At 44.8% G+C, this 14,606-nt stretch overlaps 2 protein-coding genes across 4 annotated transcripts; one reads left to right on the top strand and one right to left on the bottom strand.

Moving 5' to 3' along the window:
- The first annotated feature begins 799 nt into the window (after positions 1-799).
- On the top strand, positions 800-6,474 carry csdc2b (cold shock domain containing C2, RNA binding b). 2 transcript variants are annotated; one of them, XM_069524848.1, is made up of 5 exons: positions 947-1,191; positions 2,520-2,898; positions 4,132-4,254; positions 4,975-5,156; positions 6,301-6,474. In XM_069524848.1, the coding sequence occupies exons 2-4, from the start codon at positions 2,717-2,719 to the stop codon at positions 5,135-5,137; spliced, it is 468 nt and encodes a 155-aa protein (XP_069380949.1). In that variant the 5' UTR covers positions 947-1,191; positions 2,520-2,716; the 3' UTR covers positions 5,138-5,156; positions 6,301-6,474. The 2 variants fall into 2 exon arrangements, with proteins under 2 accessions (XP_069380948.1, XP_069380949.1); XM_069524847.1 differs by having other exon boundaries at positions 800-1,191; positions 4,975-6,474.
- Positions 6,475-6,695: 221 nt separating this feature from the next.
- Positions 6,696-14,291, bottom strand: LOC109641061 (phosphomannomutase 1). Of its 2 annotated transcripts, none has more exons than XM_020105369.2 (8): positions 13,942-14,291; positions 13,155-13,272; positions 11,761-11,837; positions 11,554-11,645; positions 10,850-10,949; positions 10,153-10,228; positions 8,217-8,332; positions 6,696-7,842 (listed from the first exon to the last, which is right to left on the bottom strand). In XM_020105369.2, exons 1-8 carry the CDS (start codon positions 14,023-14,025, stop codon positions 7,720-7,722), a joined length of 786 nt encoding a protein of 261 aa, XP_019960928.2. In that variant the 5' UTR covers positions 14,026-14,291; the 3' UTR covers positions 6,696-7,719. The 2 variants fall into 2 exon arrangements, with proteins under 2 accessions (XP_019960928.2, XP_069380947.1); XM_069524846.1 differs by having other exon boundaries at positions 11,235-11,645; positions 13,942-14,240.
- Between the last annotated feature and the right edge of the window lie 315 nt (positions 14,292-14,606).

The raw sequence follows: 14,606 nt of genomic DNA on the forward strand, positions 1-14,606 counted from the left end.
AATAACTAATTTTGCTGCAGGCTCAGTGGAACGGTGAGTCCCAGTGTGCTGTCTGATCTCACTGCAAAACTGTTTTCATTAACGTGTGTGCGATGGAGGACGAAGTGCAAGATCCACAGCTCGACTGGAGTCCAGTGTAGAACATTAAAAAGCCTGTGAGAGTGGGAGCAGCTGCAATAAGAGAGTGACATGATAAACATCCTGCAAAGAACTGAGCACACTGAGCTCACTGCCCCCCCCCCCCCCCCCCAGCTGATTACATACATGATGAGGAATGAGGAGTTCTTTTTCTCACGCACACACACATGCGCACATTCTTGTCTGTCTTAATGAGGACACTTCATTGGCATTGTGTATTTCCTAGTCCCTTACTGTAACCTTAACAACCAGGTGCCTGAATCCGCCCTTTGAAAAAGTGAAGTGTCCTCACCGTCCTCACTTCACCCACACACAGGTTTGCACAGCTTTTCCTATTTGCCTTGTCTTCCATTCATTGTGTGCAGCCTAACCAAACCTCATCCCGAACCTTAACCATGACCAATTCATCCCCAACCATAACATTAACCTCACCACAATTCACATCTTACCACTGAACTGATCCAGGACCTGTTAGGCATTGTTTTGACGTGACTTAGCCTCCATCAGGTCTAATGCACCTGACAAGGTCAGTGTTGCCAATACACACATTTTTGTACTTGTGTCTTATTGAGGCCACCCACTGGCATAATCTAGGCGTTCCTGTAGCCCCCCCCCCCCCCCCCCCCCCCCTCACTTCTTCAGGTCTATGCTCAAAATAGTCCTCACAAATAAAATACACACACAAGTACACACACACACGTCTCTAGTCTCTAACCTAAACCCTCAAACACTTTGACATTGTGAGGACCAGCAAAAATGTCCTCACAATGTGAAAATGATGGTACTGAACCAATATTGTCCCTCACACACACACACACACACACACACACAGACACACACACAGAGGAATCTCCGCCAGCTGCGCAGACTCAGCCTCCTCCTCTCACCGTCACATCAGGGTTTTCCGTCGCTCTGCTCGGATTGAAGTCGATTTATTTATTTCATTCATCGTTATATAACACACACCGACTTAAAACACACACACACACACACACTGACACTCTCTGTGTCGCACACACGGACCGTCCTCCACCAACCAGCGCATCTAATGCAGTAAGTAGCGTTTTATGGGAATATACGGTTGTTGGTGAGGCTGCAGGGTGTGTGTGTGTGTGTGTGTGTGTGTGTGTGTGTGTGTGTGTGTGTGTGTGTGTGTGTGTGTGTGTCTTTGTTATTGGATCGTTGTGTTATTTCCATGCTCGACACCACAGCCGCTCTGAATCGGATCGCATTCACGTGTTGTGTGGTTGAAGGACAGATGTTGCCTCACACCAGATGTGCATGTCTGCTCCTCACGCACGCGCCTCTCACCTGCTTTTGTCCAACTTCTGTGGTCCGACAGCTCTGACACTGACTCACACCTTCACCGCCACCATCAGCACAGGCTCATTCATTCACATCCACCCGTCTGCTCGATTATCAACAGGAAATACAAAGAGGTGAAATGTGTTTGAATGGAAACAATGGATCAGATGTCTTTTAAAGAAACAAGTGTGTGTGTGTGTGTGTGTGTGTGTGTGTGTGTGTGTGTGTGTGTGTGTGTGTGTGTGTGTTTCATAGACAGTCGTGTGTTTTCATCGTCATGGGACAGGGGAGGAGATTTGTCCCTGACCCGGGCCAGAGGAGCCATGACCCTCCTAATTCCTTTATCTTTATTTCTGCACATCCAGATGTTCTGCTGCTGTTGTGCGCGTGTGTCTCTGTCCCCTCACAGTGCACGAGCTGTTCAGATAATCGTCACCACTATAGGATCGCTGCAGTGTCTTATTGTGTCATATTGTGTTTATAAGACTAATTTCCGTTATACTCGTGTCAGGATAAAACATGTGAAACACATGTGGAAACATGTAGAAACATGTAGAAACATGTGGAACACGTATGTAAAACCGTTCGTTTGGGAACTGGGCGCTGACGTCACGAACGCACCACTGGAGGCGTGCTGCAGCTGTTCTGACGTCACGCCGCGTGCGGTGCTCCATCTCCATCTCTGCCCGTGATGAGTGGGCGTAAACACACACACACACACACACACACACACACACACACACACACACACACACACACACACACACACACTGTCAGTTCACCTTTATGTGCTTGTTTCCCATAACCCCTGAAACAACTGCACAGACTGTACTGACGAGGTCACCTGGCTGAAGAGGATGTAATGTACGTGTCAGTGTTGGATTAAAGATAAATAGATCCGTTCATTTCGTATATACTGGCTCAATAAATCCCTTTAATTGCTTGTGTTGTGGGACTTGCAGGTTTTGTGCAGGCGCCTCCTCTCCTGCTTTCTGTCCCCACATCAGATGTAAATCCACATGACAAGTCTCTGATCTTCCTCTGTTCTCTCCCTGTGGTCTCTCTCCTCCCCACAGACTAGAAGCGACAGCACTGACCTGGATAACCGCCGAGCCTGCGTCCCACACTGAGCCCGTCTTCTCCAGGACTCACAGACGCACCAGCGGACAGACAGCACACATCAGCAGCCTGTGGCCTCAAGGAGCAGCATCAGCATCCAACATCCCCTCCATCCTCCCCCCCCCCATCGTCCTCCTCCTTTGACACAGTCGACATGGCGGACCCCGGTGTCACATCTCCCTCTGGGACTCCGCTGCGTTCCCCCAGCGCCTCTCTCACACTGTCCTTCCCCTTCCTGAGGGAGAGGAGCCGGGTATGGGAGGAAGGGAAGGAGCCACCTTTGCCACGGGATCTGCCCAGCCCACTGCCCACCAAACGCACCCGCACCTATTCAGCGTAAGTATTCATTTATTTATCAGTTTATTTACGGTGGAACATAGAAATGCACTTAAATAATTAACTACTTGACTTTTTTTCATCGTGTAAATCATTGTGTGATATTTCATAGAATAATACTGCAGTTTTTTCTCTACATTTATCTGTACCACACAAACAGGGATTCTAATTAATGCTTAATACATAATTTACTAATGTTTATAGATCAGTTTTAAGGGTTTTTTATATGGAAAAATCTCAGCTGGCAAACAAACTATGTTACATTTGATATATATAAATAAATAGTTATTGATTTACAGCCTAGAAACATATGAAGTGTTATTTTCATAGCGTGGTTCAACTAACTCTGACAACTGTAGTTGCTTTGCAGATTATATTACATAAAGTATGAGCTTATAAAATAATACAAAGCATTGCTGTAGGCTACATTCTGAATGTCACTGAGTAGAGCTCAAACCTCCACCAAGGTCCAACAGGCATGTTTAGAGAACTGATAGTTTTGAGTGTGTGCAAAGTGTTGAGATCTAGTGAATTTAATTTTGGTTTCATTATGTGACTGTTGGGGGAGAAGTGTGCACTCTACTGAGAAAATGTTGAAACACCTGAACTTGCCAGGTCAAAGAAAGGAGAAAAAAGAAAATCCTGGATCCGCACCAAAATGAAAGTGCTTCTCCTCCGACTGTGGTAATCAGTCTCGTAGTTTTTGTCTAAACTCCGAGACGCTGATGAAAACAAAACCTTATCTGTGGGAGTAAACTTTGTAATCAAGTTTTTATCTTCAGCTTGATCAGTTAAATTAAAATGCTCTTGTCCATCAAATCATCAGGAACAAGAATCGGACTCTGACATGTTGTGCATGATGAGTACTTTTACTTTTGATGCTTTAAAGTGTTGAATATTAATATTCCTACATCCTCGGCCGTGTCTCACAGCTTCTATCGTGGTTTTCTTCATCAGTGACGAAAGGTTAAATTCTGTCCTGTTTACACTGTGACTCAGCAGATTAGCGTTCTCATCCCTGCTGCCGCACTTCTTCTCATCTTCTCACCTCCGTTATAAATCCTCCTCTCACTGTCAAAAGGGCCTGAACCATGATTTGTAACTGTCACTCGTTCTGTTTGTTTCTATTCTCTGCTGGAACAATACGACCGTGAGTCACAGTGGGATGAATCATTTTATGGTTAATGATGCGAGCTCTTCCTTGTCTTCCTCCTCCTCCTCTCGTGCCTGCAGCACAGTGCGTGCCCACTCAGGTCCAGCGTATAAGGGCGTGTGTAAGAACTTCTCCAGGTCACAAGGTCACGGCTTCATCCGGCCCTCCCACGGCGGCGAAGACATCTTCGTTCACATTTCAGAGTGAGTGGCAAAAAATACACGAAACCATGCAGATCTCACAGCAGAGACACAACATTAGCTGAGTTACAAATTGAAGCACGCACCAACTACAAAAACTCCTGACGAAGCTAAAGAGCTCAGCAAAAACATTGTTTTATGTACAGCAGGTACTTTTTTTTTTAAAGGGATGGCTATTTTTTTCCCAGCTCTCCCAGGACACAGCTACACCTGCAGTAACTGGACAGAGAGCACAGCGACTTCTCTCTGCAGGCGATACATCAAATGTTCTTACAGCCTCAGCAAATGCAAATCTGCAAAATATACGCAAACCGAATATGCAGTTGAGGATCCAGTCATATCTGAGCCAAACATCATGATCTATGCTTCTCTAATGTGTGCATGTGAACAACTGCACTCTGGGAAATTGTCTCCTCCTTTTAAAAGAGGAGTTTGGTGTTTGACAGTTTTGCCAATTAGTTTATTGGCTGAGAATGAAAGTCTCTCCAGACTGTGTGTGAAGGATGAAGCTCTGAGGCCATTTGTTTGTTAGTAGTTCTAAAGGACGTCTGTGAGCACCTTGAAATAATCCAGTTCACAAGAAAACAACATTGTTCAGTCTTGATTCTTTACTATTCTGAAGGTTTGGGGACGAATTAAATAATGAAACACAATGAAAATCACCTTCACAAATTCACAATTGTCTTCCTCACACATCATCGTCCCAATGTTTCTCCATTACAGCATTGACGGGGAGTACGTCCCGGTCGAGGGCGACGAGGTCACGTACAAAGTGAGCCGGGTCCCGCCCAAAAACCTGAAGGTGCAGGCGGTGGAGGTGAAGATCACACATCTCAACCCAGGGACGAAACACGAGACCTGGTCCGGGCAGATCATCAGCTCGTAGAACCGGAGTGTCGGGCCTGGTGGGTGGGGTGGGGGTGGGAGAGGTTCCCTGGGACTGGTGACATTCTGAGCTTAAACCTTATCTTAAAAAACATGTTTCACCTACACAGCACAGTGAGCAGTATGAGGAACTGTCTGTTTACGACACCGAGGACTTTGCTGTGTATGTGAAACTGACCATTCATCTCTAGTTTCTGTTCAAAGTCAAAAGTCAAGTGTTTGTACGGAGGGGAGAACGACTTAGGACAAAATCTTGACTTCAGTTTCACTTCTTCTTATGCATTTGTTTACTTCACCAAACTTTCCAGGTTCTCATGTGAGGGGCAGATGACCTGTTATTGCAACATTGAACTGGAGTTACAGTTCAGTACACTTTGGAAAGAAAATGTTAACGTGAGAATCAAACTACAGAGATAATGGGTTTAAAAGAAAGATGTCAGGGTGACGATCCACCGTCACTCACTTGAGCTTCACACAGAGTCAAAGCAGCAGGTCTCATATATGCAAACAAGGGATTCTTAAAAGCTAGTCCTACATAAACAGAGCATAGAAATACAAACGCAAAACTCCTCATTGAACAGTCTTGTGACCTCCTTCTCTTGAGTTTCAGGTCACCGGATAAAAACATGATATAGGGACGATAAGGAAGTTTAATTCCAGAAAGTTTTTGAAGGTTTGAGTAAATTAGAAGTTGGGAATCCAGAAAAAGATAATGTGAGAGCAGGACCTGAAGAGAACAGACCTTATTGTGAGTCAATATGGTTTTTAAAAACATGAAGAAAATGTGTTCAGTGTTTTCCTGTGAATGCAAGAGAGATTGCATATCCTTGTATTGTCTTGTTTGTGGTTATTTATTTGAAATATTTATTTGATGATTTGTGTGTCCTCAGATTACAAGCTCTATATTTTGGGAACTAGAGTGAAAAGCTTGCACAGAAGAAATTTGAAGTGTGAAAAAAAAAAAAAGATCCGGTTTTTTGAAAGAATCTGCAGCCACGAAAAAAAAAAAGAAATTCAGACTCTCTTTTTCTACTATTAGAAAGAAGTCGTATCTGCGTGTGAACTACATGACTTCATAACCGGTGCCAATACAGTTCACCCTCACAGAAATGTTGTCATTCAGGTGGTGAACGTCACATCGTTTCTGTTCCGTCTGTCCCGTAGAGTCTCGTCTCCTCTCATCTGTTGTGGTCGCTGTCTGAATCAGTTTGACGTGAAGCTTCGTGGATTTGTCTCATCAGAGAGCACTTTGTTTGGTGGAGGAGCCACAGTGGTGGTGATCCCCGTGACGTCTTCTGCTGAGCCTTGAAAGAACATTAAAGCATTTTCAGATCCTCATCATGAAGTGTCTCTTTTCGACAATAACATCCTCACTTTACACATTCAATTCAAACGTCTCCTGTGCGGGCAGGACGTGAACGTGTCTGGTGCCCTCCAGTGGTCAGATGAGGAGGAGAATCTGCAGCCTGGCGAACATCGACGTCTGAACAAGGGGCAAAGGTCAGAACCCAGTTTGGTTTAACTGGGTTTGTAAAGACACTGCAGAACTGAAGTCAGTGGAATGTTCCAAAAAAGATTTATTACAGTAAATTGAAATATTTAATGACTGAAAAACAACAACATGACGGATCTTACAGTTTGCATCAGTGACATGTTAGAAGTGAATTCTGTGTCTTCATGATGTTTACAGGTGACATATCAAAAGCCTCCTATTTTCAACAGTAATTATTTTCATAAAAACATTAACTTGTTTATTAAATTAATAATAGTGTTAAAAAAAGAATTAAAGTTATTTTCACAAACACCCTTTACGCTAAAAAAAAAAGCAACAGGCTTCAGAACAGTCACCGAGCGATCAGCCTACAGTCCCTGGTACAGCTTAAAAAAGGATTTCATGTTAAAAGTTGTCGCACTGCCTGACAGAGTCAGAGTAGCTTAGTTCCCTGGTTAAGATGAAATCATCGAGTCAATAATCTTCAGTTTAAATATAAATACAACATCATGCTTCTTTCATTTCCAGTAGCTTTGTGAGGTGAACACAGACGTTTGACATTCAGGGGGTCGCACCGTCAATAAATTACCTCCAGTTCAGAGATGTCACAACATCTGGAATGATTCTTACGTCCTCGACTCTCGAGGAGGAAATGTCCCCGTCTTCTTCAAAGTTCCGTTAATATCTCACATCCAAGAGTCACCTGTTTAACATCATCTCTCCCCGTGCTTCAGTAGAATTCAACAAACTATACCAACTACTGGTATAAGATTATTCCAACGTTAGTGCAAAACATCATTCTATACTCTACTGGAGTATTCACTTTTCTTTCGTAATCTTAAGAAGCGTTACGGTTAGCTTGTTACATGCTACACGTCACAGTCCAACACGTCTTCTGGCACATTATTAACACACGTCTCCATGTAACACTTACTGAGTTACTTCAGAAATCACCGCAGAAGTTAAAATCACCCCCGAAAGTTAAAAGGAGAATAAAAAAAAAAATCATCAATTCATAAAAAAATCTCAGCAGGAACCCACAGCTCAGAGGGGCTTGTGGGTAAGCGGGTGGAGGGAGAAGTGTCAGTGCGTCAGGAGTCGTTCGGTGCAGCGTCAAAGAAAAGTTCCCGACAGAGTCTGGCCGTGTCGTCTGGGCTGTAAACTGTGAAACCGATGGTCCGCGGGTCGCTGAAAATTTCAAAGTCGTTTCCTCCCTGCAGAGAGAATCATTCATTTTACACATCGGGTTTTTCTTCTGTTTCTCCAAAACGAACCACAGCAGAAATTCTTTCAGTCACCTACCACGTGTGTCATGTGACCTCCTGGACAAACAGTGTGAGATTTCAGTTTGTTAATGTTTACAGAGCACCTTCATACGCTCCCTGACCTCGGACCGCTCCAACATGTTTGTGATTTAAAATCTTGTTGACCTATTCACAGTGAATGACTGAGCCCTCTACCTCTGTCAGATGTTAACACCTGGTCTGAACAGGGTCTAAATGCTGTTTATATACGTGTTCATGCTCTTTTTGTTTTGTTTTGTATAAACCTCAGGACTTTAGCTCTTCACTTCCCGACACGAACTTACATCTGTGGTCTCATTGCCGAAGAAGTAGATGGTGTCCAGTCCCTCTCTATCCAGCAGCTCTAGACACAGTCTCTTGTCCCAGCCCTCCGGAAAAATGTCAAAGCTGATGAGACCACCTACAACGAGATGACGGCAGTTAGATTCACCCTCTACCTCCGAAGAGCTCCCTGCAGCTGACAGAGGTAAGTGTTAATATTTGACCGAACAATAAGGTGGTTGGTGTGATTAAGGCTCCGGCTCAGACAAAGGATGTTTGCCAGTGTGTGTTTTTGCAGCTCTGGCTCGTTACAGCTCATCCTGCTCTGCCACTTAGGAGATCTGTTGTCGCTCAGCTGAGCTCAATGATCGCTGTGACCTTTCAACCGTGAAATCAGGCTGAAAGCTCTCCTGCAGAGTTTCCCCCATTTCTCTCTCCTCTCTGTCGTCCCTCCCCCGACTGTGCTTTGTTTCTCAGCTGACATTTTAAAGAGGCAATTACAGAGGGAACAGCTGAGTGGCATCCGGCCAATCAGAGGGCTGAATCCCTCACACGCCTCCCTCCCAGACGCCCTCAAAACCCAGATCATAAACATCTCAGTGATTCAGCCACATCTGCAGACGCCTGACTGTACCTGAGCAGAGCTGCTGACAAAGCGTGTGTGTGTGTAACTGATTCCACTACAACTCAACATGTTGTGGTGAAAAATAGACAGAAACAAGCCGAATATGGAAAATATCTTCTCCTCTCTTATCTTAACCACTATATGGGACATGTACACACACAAGTCTCAAATGTTTTGCTTGTCTCTAACTACAGAGAGGGAATTTGTCCGTGCTCGGGTGGGTCACCCTCCAGTTTGTTCTGTCCTCGCGGCCGCAGCACAAACTTCTGTGTGTGTGCGTCAGCGAGGGAGAATAACTGAGGCCTTAGAAGCAGCCGCTGACAACAACAGTTCACTGTCCGTTTCAAGGATAGCTGTGACGATAGCGTCCAGCTGACCCACAACTCAACGGCAGTGGTAAACAAGATCACAAGGGGTCTTGAGTCTCACAGTGCTGCATAGAATATAATGTAGGATGTGACGGCAGATCTGTGTCAATTAAAGCTGCGTTCAGACGTACACTGAACTCTGGATGATCGACTGACGTTCTCCGGAGACAGAGTGAGATAAGACTTTATCTCTGTGGAGGAAAAACAAGCTAATCTGTGTTCTTGTCTTCCAGCAGCTCAGTTAAATGAAAAACCAGTTTTTCGTGGTCGTCTGTTATCTCTGATCTCTCTGATGTTTGGAAAAGACGGCCCTGCTGCCTCTCGCTCTCAGTGATGCGTGGAGGACTTCGTGTCGGGCATCAGGCGCCGTCAGTTAACTATTGCAAAACACACTGCTCCGTCTTCCCGTTAGGCAACACGGCAGCAGTGAGGTGAATCGGAAACGTGATGTTTGCGTACGTGCTCTGCGAGGTGCTGAAGGCTGTTCAGAGGACAAACAAACAAACGAGACCTGGACGCTTGTTTGTCCTCAGAACACTCTCGCCTAACGATCGCTGCCATTTAGCAGAGAAGAGGATGTTCTTTCATATCTAATGACAGAGTGGTTTTGTGACATCGCTGCCATTTGCAGTGGAAGATGTAGAGTTCAATCACCTATTTCTCAGGTAAAATCTGTCATCCAGTGTAGATTTGTTTCCTAATCCTGAGATATTTGTTTTTTTGGTTGCTTTTTCATATTTGCGACTGTCGTTTGTTAGAAGCGTCATCAACGCGCCCATTAACGATCTCACATCAGCCCCTCCGGAGAATGTCAGGACTTCAGTGTCTGAAAGCAGCTTGAGTCTCTCCTGATTGAAATGAAGTTTGTGGAGTTCAGAGTCTTTTTTTGACTTCATTACAGAAACAGAAGCAGCAACAGTTTTTATTCCTGTAAATGATCTTTCATCTCTCCACTCTCTCTCTCACCTTTAGTGAACCTTAGACCTTTTCCAGCAAACTTCTCTTTCAGTGCAGCAACAAATTTCTCCCTGATCTTCTCCCTCTGTGGAGAAAAGGAAGAAGACGTGTGTTCATTTAAAACGGTGTCTCTGACGCTCTTTGGTCTCACTGATTGAATCTGTTGAAATGATCATGTTAACGTCCACATCACCTACTACAGTATATCAATGTCACATGGGATTCAGCTGTACGAGTATTAGCTCATGGCACTTTAAGGGTAAAACTTTGCCTCCTCTGCTTTATCTCCCGCCTCCATATCAGCTCTGTGGGTCATCAATGAGGAGCCTGTTGAGCTGAAGCCTCACCATTGTTTGACCTCTCTCTCTCTCTCTCTCTCTCTCTGTGTCTGGGCACATTTCATGAAACAGAGCTAGAGACAGAGAGGTTGTTCTCCAGGACTCTCAGTGACTCACATGTATGTTTGCAGTGGGATAATTCAGACTTTTGGACCAACAGCAGCTAGAAAAACTTCTGACCTCCAAACACGTCGACAACCCAATCAGCGTCAAGTAAAGGTAAACACAACCCACGTAGGTGATGACGACCAGACGTACGCAATTCATACAAATACCAAAACTAAACTTGGTTCAGGTGTTAAAATGCATGAGTTTAGATGACATGAGCACCAGGCCTAAGATAACGTGCCGATGACAAAATATTTTACCTTGTCGATTTCAGAGAATTCGATTCGCTCCTCCGGCGAGCAGCTCCGACCGATGGGAGAAACGTTGAGCATTCCATTCCTGAACTCAATGAACGTCCCCCTGCAGGTGCAGTTAAAGTGGTTAAAAGACATTAAAGCACTTGTTTACATCTGACATCAACATGCATCTTGGGTTATAAAGTTACAGCTAATCTCAATGCACCATCTTTACACCTGCACTTAAAGCTGTCCACTTACGATAAGACCCTCGTGTTAATGCCAGGTATAATCAGGGGCGGAGACATAAAACACCACATCAACACACAGAGCTTTCCCCCCCAATACCAAGAAAACGTGAATTACAGGACTGTAGCTAGTGTGTGTGTGTTTGTGTGTGTGTTTCCACCTGAGGGCATTGACGAGAGCTGCTTTCACACACGCATTGATCTCCAGATAATCTCCTGACATTCTCCGGATGGGCTGTATGTGAGAGTTTCTCCTGCCAGCCCCCAAGTTAAAACTCTGGATAATGTCCAACGTGATCTCCATGTGAGGAGGAGGAGGAGGAGAGTCTCCCGACAGATTTCCGCTTCTGAGCGGAGAATCTCCTTCCACGTTGTGCATGTAGGCAAACTCTGCAGAAAGTCAGGACCCAACTGTGCAGACATTCTGCAGAGTTCATGTCTGTTGTTGCCGAACTGTCGTGTGAGTTTGGTCAGTGTCACCTTTTCTTTGGCAGCTTGATGAGCCCCATGTAGCTGAGGCAGAAGTTGATCAGGTCCTGCAGAAGCTCCTCCCCGATCTGGTTCTGAATCGCCTGCCGCGATGAAAACAAGCGTCATCAATTTCGAGAAATGTTTCGCTCTGTCTCATTGTTTTAGAGGTCGATCATCAGCAGACCCATGGATTCGACACTGTGAACGTGCACTTACATGTTTCGAGAGGAGTTTCCCGTCTTTGTACTGCACCGTCCCGTTCTCGGCAAACACGTAGTCAAACTTGTGAATCACTGCAAGAGAGGAAGAGAGATGAAACTAAATGTTCTCACCTGGCTCTTTAACAACCTGCACACTCAGCTTCTGACCTCAGTTATTAATACAGAGGAGCAGAACACTATATTTCCCCTGGTGGCAAGTTACACTGAACATTACACCGCCTGGAAAAGTTTCATCTGTTTGACCTTCCCACTGTGGCCTGTGTGTTCTCTGTCAATCAGCAGGAACTTTGATGGAAAAGCTGCTTTAACTTGAACCAGCATTTAGAAGATGATGAATAATCAGCTGAATAGTGGATAAAATATTAATTGTGAACTGATTCCTCATTAGTTATTATTCTCATAATTATAACCACATCACAACAAAAGTTTAAAACATGTTTTGATAGGTGATCACATGATCCATTCATTGTTCTTTTGTTCTCTGAAGTTAAATTAACCCCCTTAAAGTTTCTGGTTCAAATTCCAGATGACTCTACGTGAGTCTGATTTGCACGTTCTCGCTGTCGTGCGGTTTTCTCTGTTTACTTTGGCTTCCTCCCAAAGTCCTAAACTGAGGTGTGAATGTGATAATGGATGAATGGATGGGTGAAGTTAGATTAGTCTGAGAAAAGATAGAATTGTATTATGCTGCTCTGTGTGAAAGAGTTTGGGAAACTGCAACCACGCTGACCGTGTGCGTCATGAAATATTCACCTTTGGCACATTTGGCATGATATCCCCGGGCCTCGCTCTTGGCACAGTACGTCTGCACTCTAGGTGCAGTCTAATATTTACTGATCAACAGGTTTCCAGCGGGTCTGTGTAGGTGACTGTGTGTGTGTGTGTGTGCGCGTGTTCACTCAGCTGGGACGTTGTTGGCACAGCAGCGGAGGGGGCAGTGTGCCAGCGTGTTTTGGTCGTGGGGAAATAAAGGTTAACCGAACCGCTGGGGTCGTGTCGCGTGAGCTCAGATGTCAGCAAAGGCACGAGAGGTTAAATTTAGTGGGTTGGTTATTTTGAACTGTGGCTCTAGATGTGCCGTTGTGAAATCACTTCAGGGAATCCATGATAAATGCAACAGTTACTCATTATGAAATAAATGTTTACGAGGCCTCATGAGTTGCAACACAGAAAAAGGAGGATTATAAAAGCTGATGTAATATCTCTTGTCGTGTTGTCATCGTCTAATGAAGTCAGGATGTTCAGCTGTTCTCTCTTTGACTCTTGATTTGTGGCCTCAATCTTAAACGGTTCTCATCCTCTCTGCTCCCGTACAGTAAAGTGTCACAGCTTAGTGAATGATTGCACAGTGTGTAAAGCATCTGTTTTTCTGGGAAGCAGGAAGCTCACCATCGTCCCCCTCCCCGAGCTGCTCTGCTATCTTGGAGTAGTCCGACCCTCCCACGATGCCGATCTTCACCTTCCTCCTCAGAGTCTGGAAGAACTCGTCCAGCTGTGAGTCGATTTTCTGCAGAATACACACATCAGAACATGCATATAATCAAGTTAAATGTATTGCACAATGTAATTCAGGCATTTCAACATGAGAATCAGCAGAAAACAAGGAAAACGGCTGCAGGATTCTTCTTGAGGGGGCTGGTTATTGAGAACATGGAGGCTGCGTTACGTCATATCTGGGCACACACACGTTACCTAAGATGAACCCAGGCATACAAACTCAAGGAGGACACACAAATTATTATAGAAACGCACAACAATAATAATATACAGAGGATTTCTCTCCTAAAAACACAATTAATAATGACGCAGAAAAGTGGGAATTATCACATTCTCCTCCAGATAATGTGCAAGATAAGTCAATTGATTCTTGATTATATATTTATATAGATTTATAAAAACCCATGAGGTGAGGTGGGGGCATCAGGACAGTGTCAGTGTGTATTTAGGTAGATGGGAAACAAGATATCTACACACATGACCACATCACACATCAGGGCTTCTATATCTCTACAGTAAACACTACGTGGTATCCGTGCAGGAAGGAGCAGCAGCAATGAGTTAAAACACAGAGTGAGGTGAAGGAGACACAGTGTCCTCTGGACTCACAGTCTGTCTCCAGGTCTGGACAGGATCCACAGGATGCAGAGGACAGAAGCTGACAATGAGCAGAACTCACCTCTCTGGGTCGAGTCAGGGTTCCGTCCACGTCGAACAGACACAGGACGTTCCTGTCCGAGGAGAAGCCGTTTAATTTCTCCATCTTCTTCTTCCTCCTCTTCTCCTTGTTTGCAGATGTCACAAGCAGATGCACGTGCAAAAAAAAAAAGAAGAGAAATGATCTGATGTGTAGAAATGAATAAAACAGATGTCGGTGAATTCTCTTCTTCCTCGGCTCTGCACCGCAGTTGTCTCGGCTCGGCTCGGTCCAGCTCGGATCACTCGACACAAACACGCGTGCACGACGTGTGAGGCGCTTTTGCAACAGTGCAGCGCAGCCCGGCCGACAGCCAATCACAGCCGGAGGAACGGGCGTGACGTGGACCGAGGGGGCGGGGCAGAAGAGCAGCTCTGCAGAGGAAAGTAAACAGGAAACAAACACAACGTGTTCAGATCGATGAGGAGCAACTGTGGTCGAGCAAAGACAAACATGATGAAACTAAGTCAGTGAAGTAAGAAGAACAGAGGTGCAAGAAGGTTCCTGGAAATACAATAACGTTTAAATAAAGATATGTACATGCACCGTATTTAATATAAGAAATGCGCAGAATGTTGCTCAGATGTTGAATTAGTTTGCAGGTTTGTGTTTGTTACGGTTTCTTAATCACAAAAGACTTTGCATTA

The sequence above is a fragment of the Paralichthys olivaceus genome, chromosome 5 (genome assembly GCF_024713975.1).
Source record: "Paralichthys olivaceus isolate ysfri-2021 chromosome 5, ASM2471397v2, whole genome shotgun sequence".
Taxonomy (NCBI): domain Eukaryota; kingdom Metazoa; phylum Chordata; class Actinopteri; order Pleuronectiformes; family Paralichthyidae; genus Paralichthys; species Paralichthys olivaceus.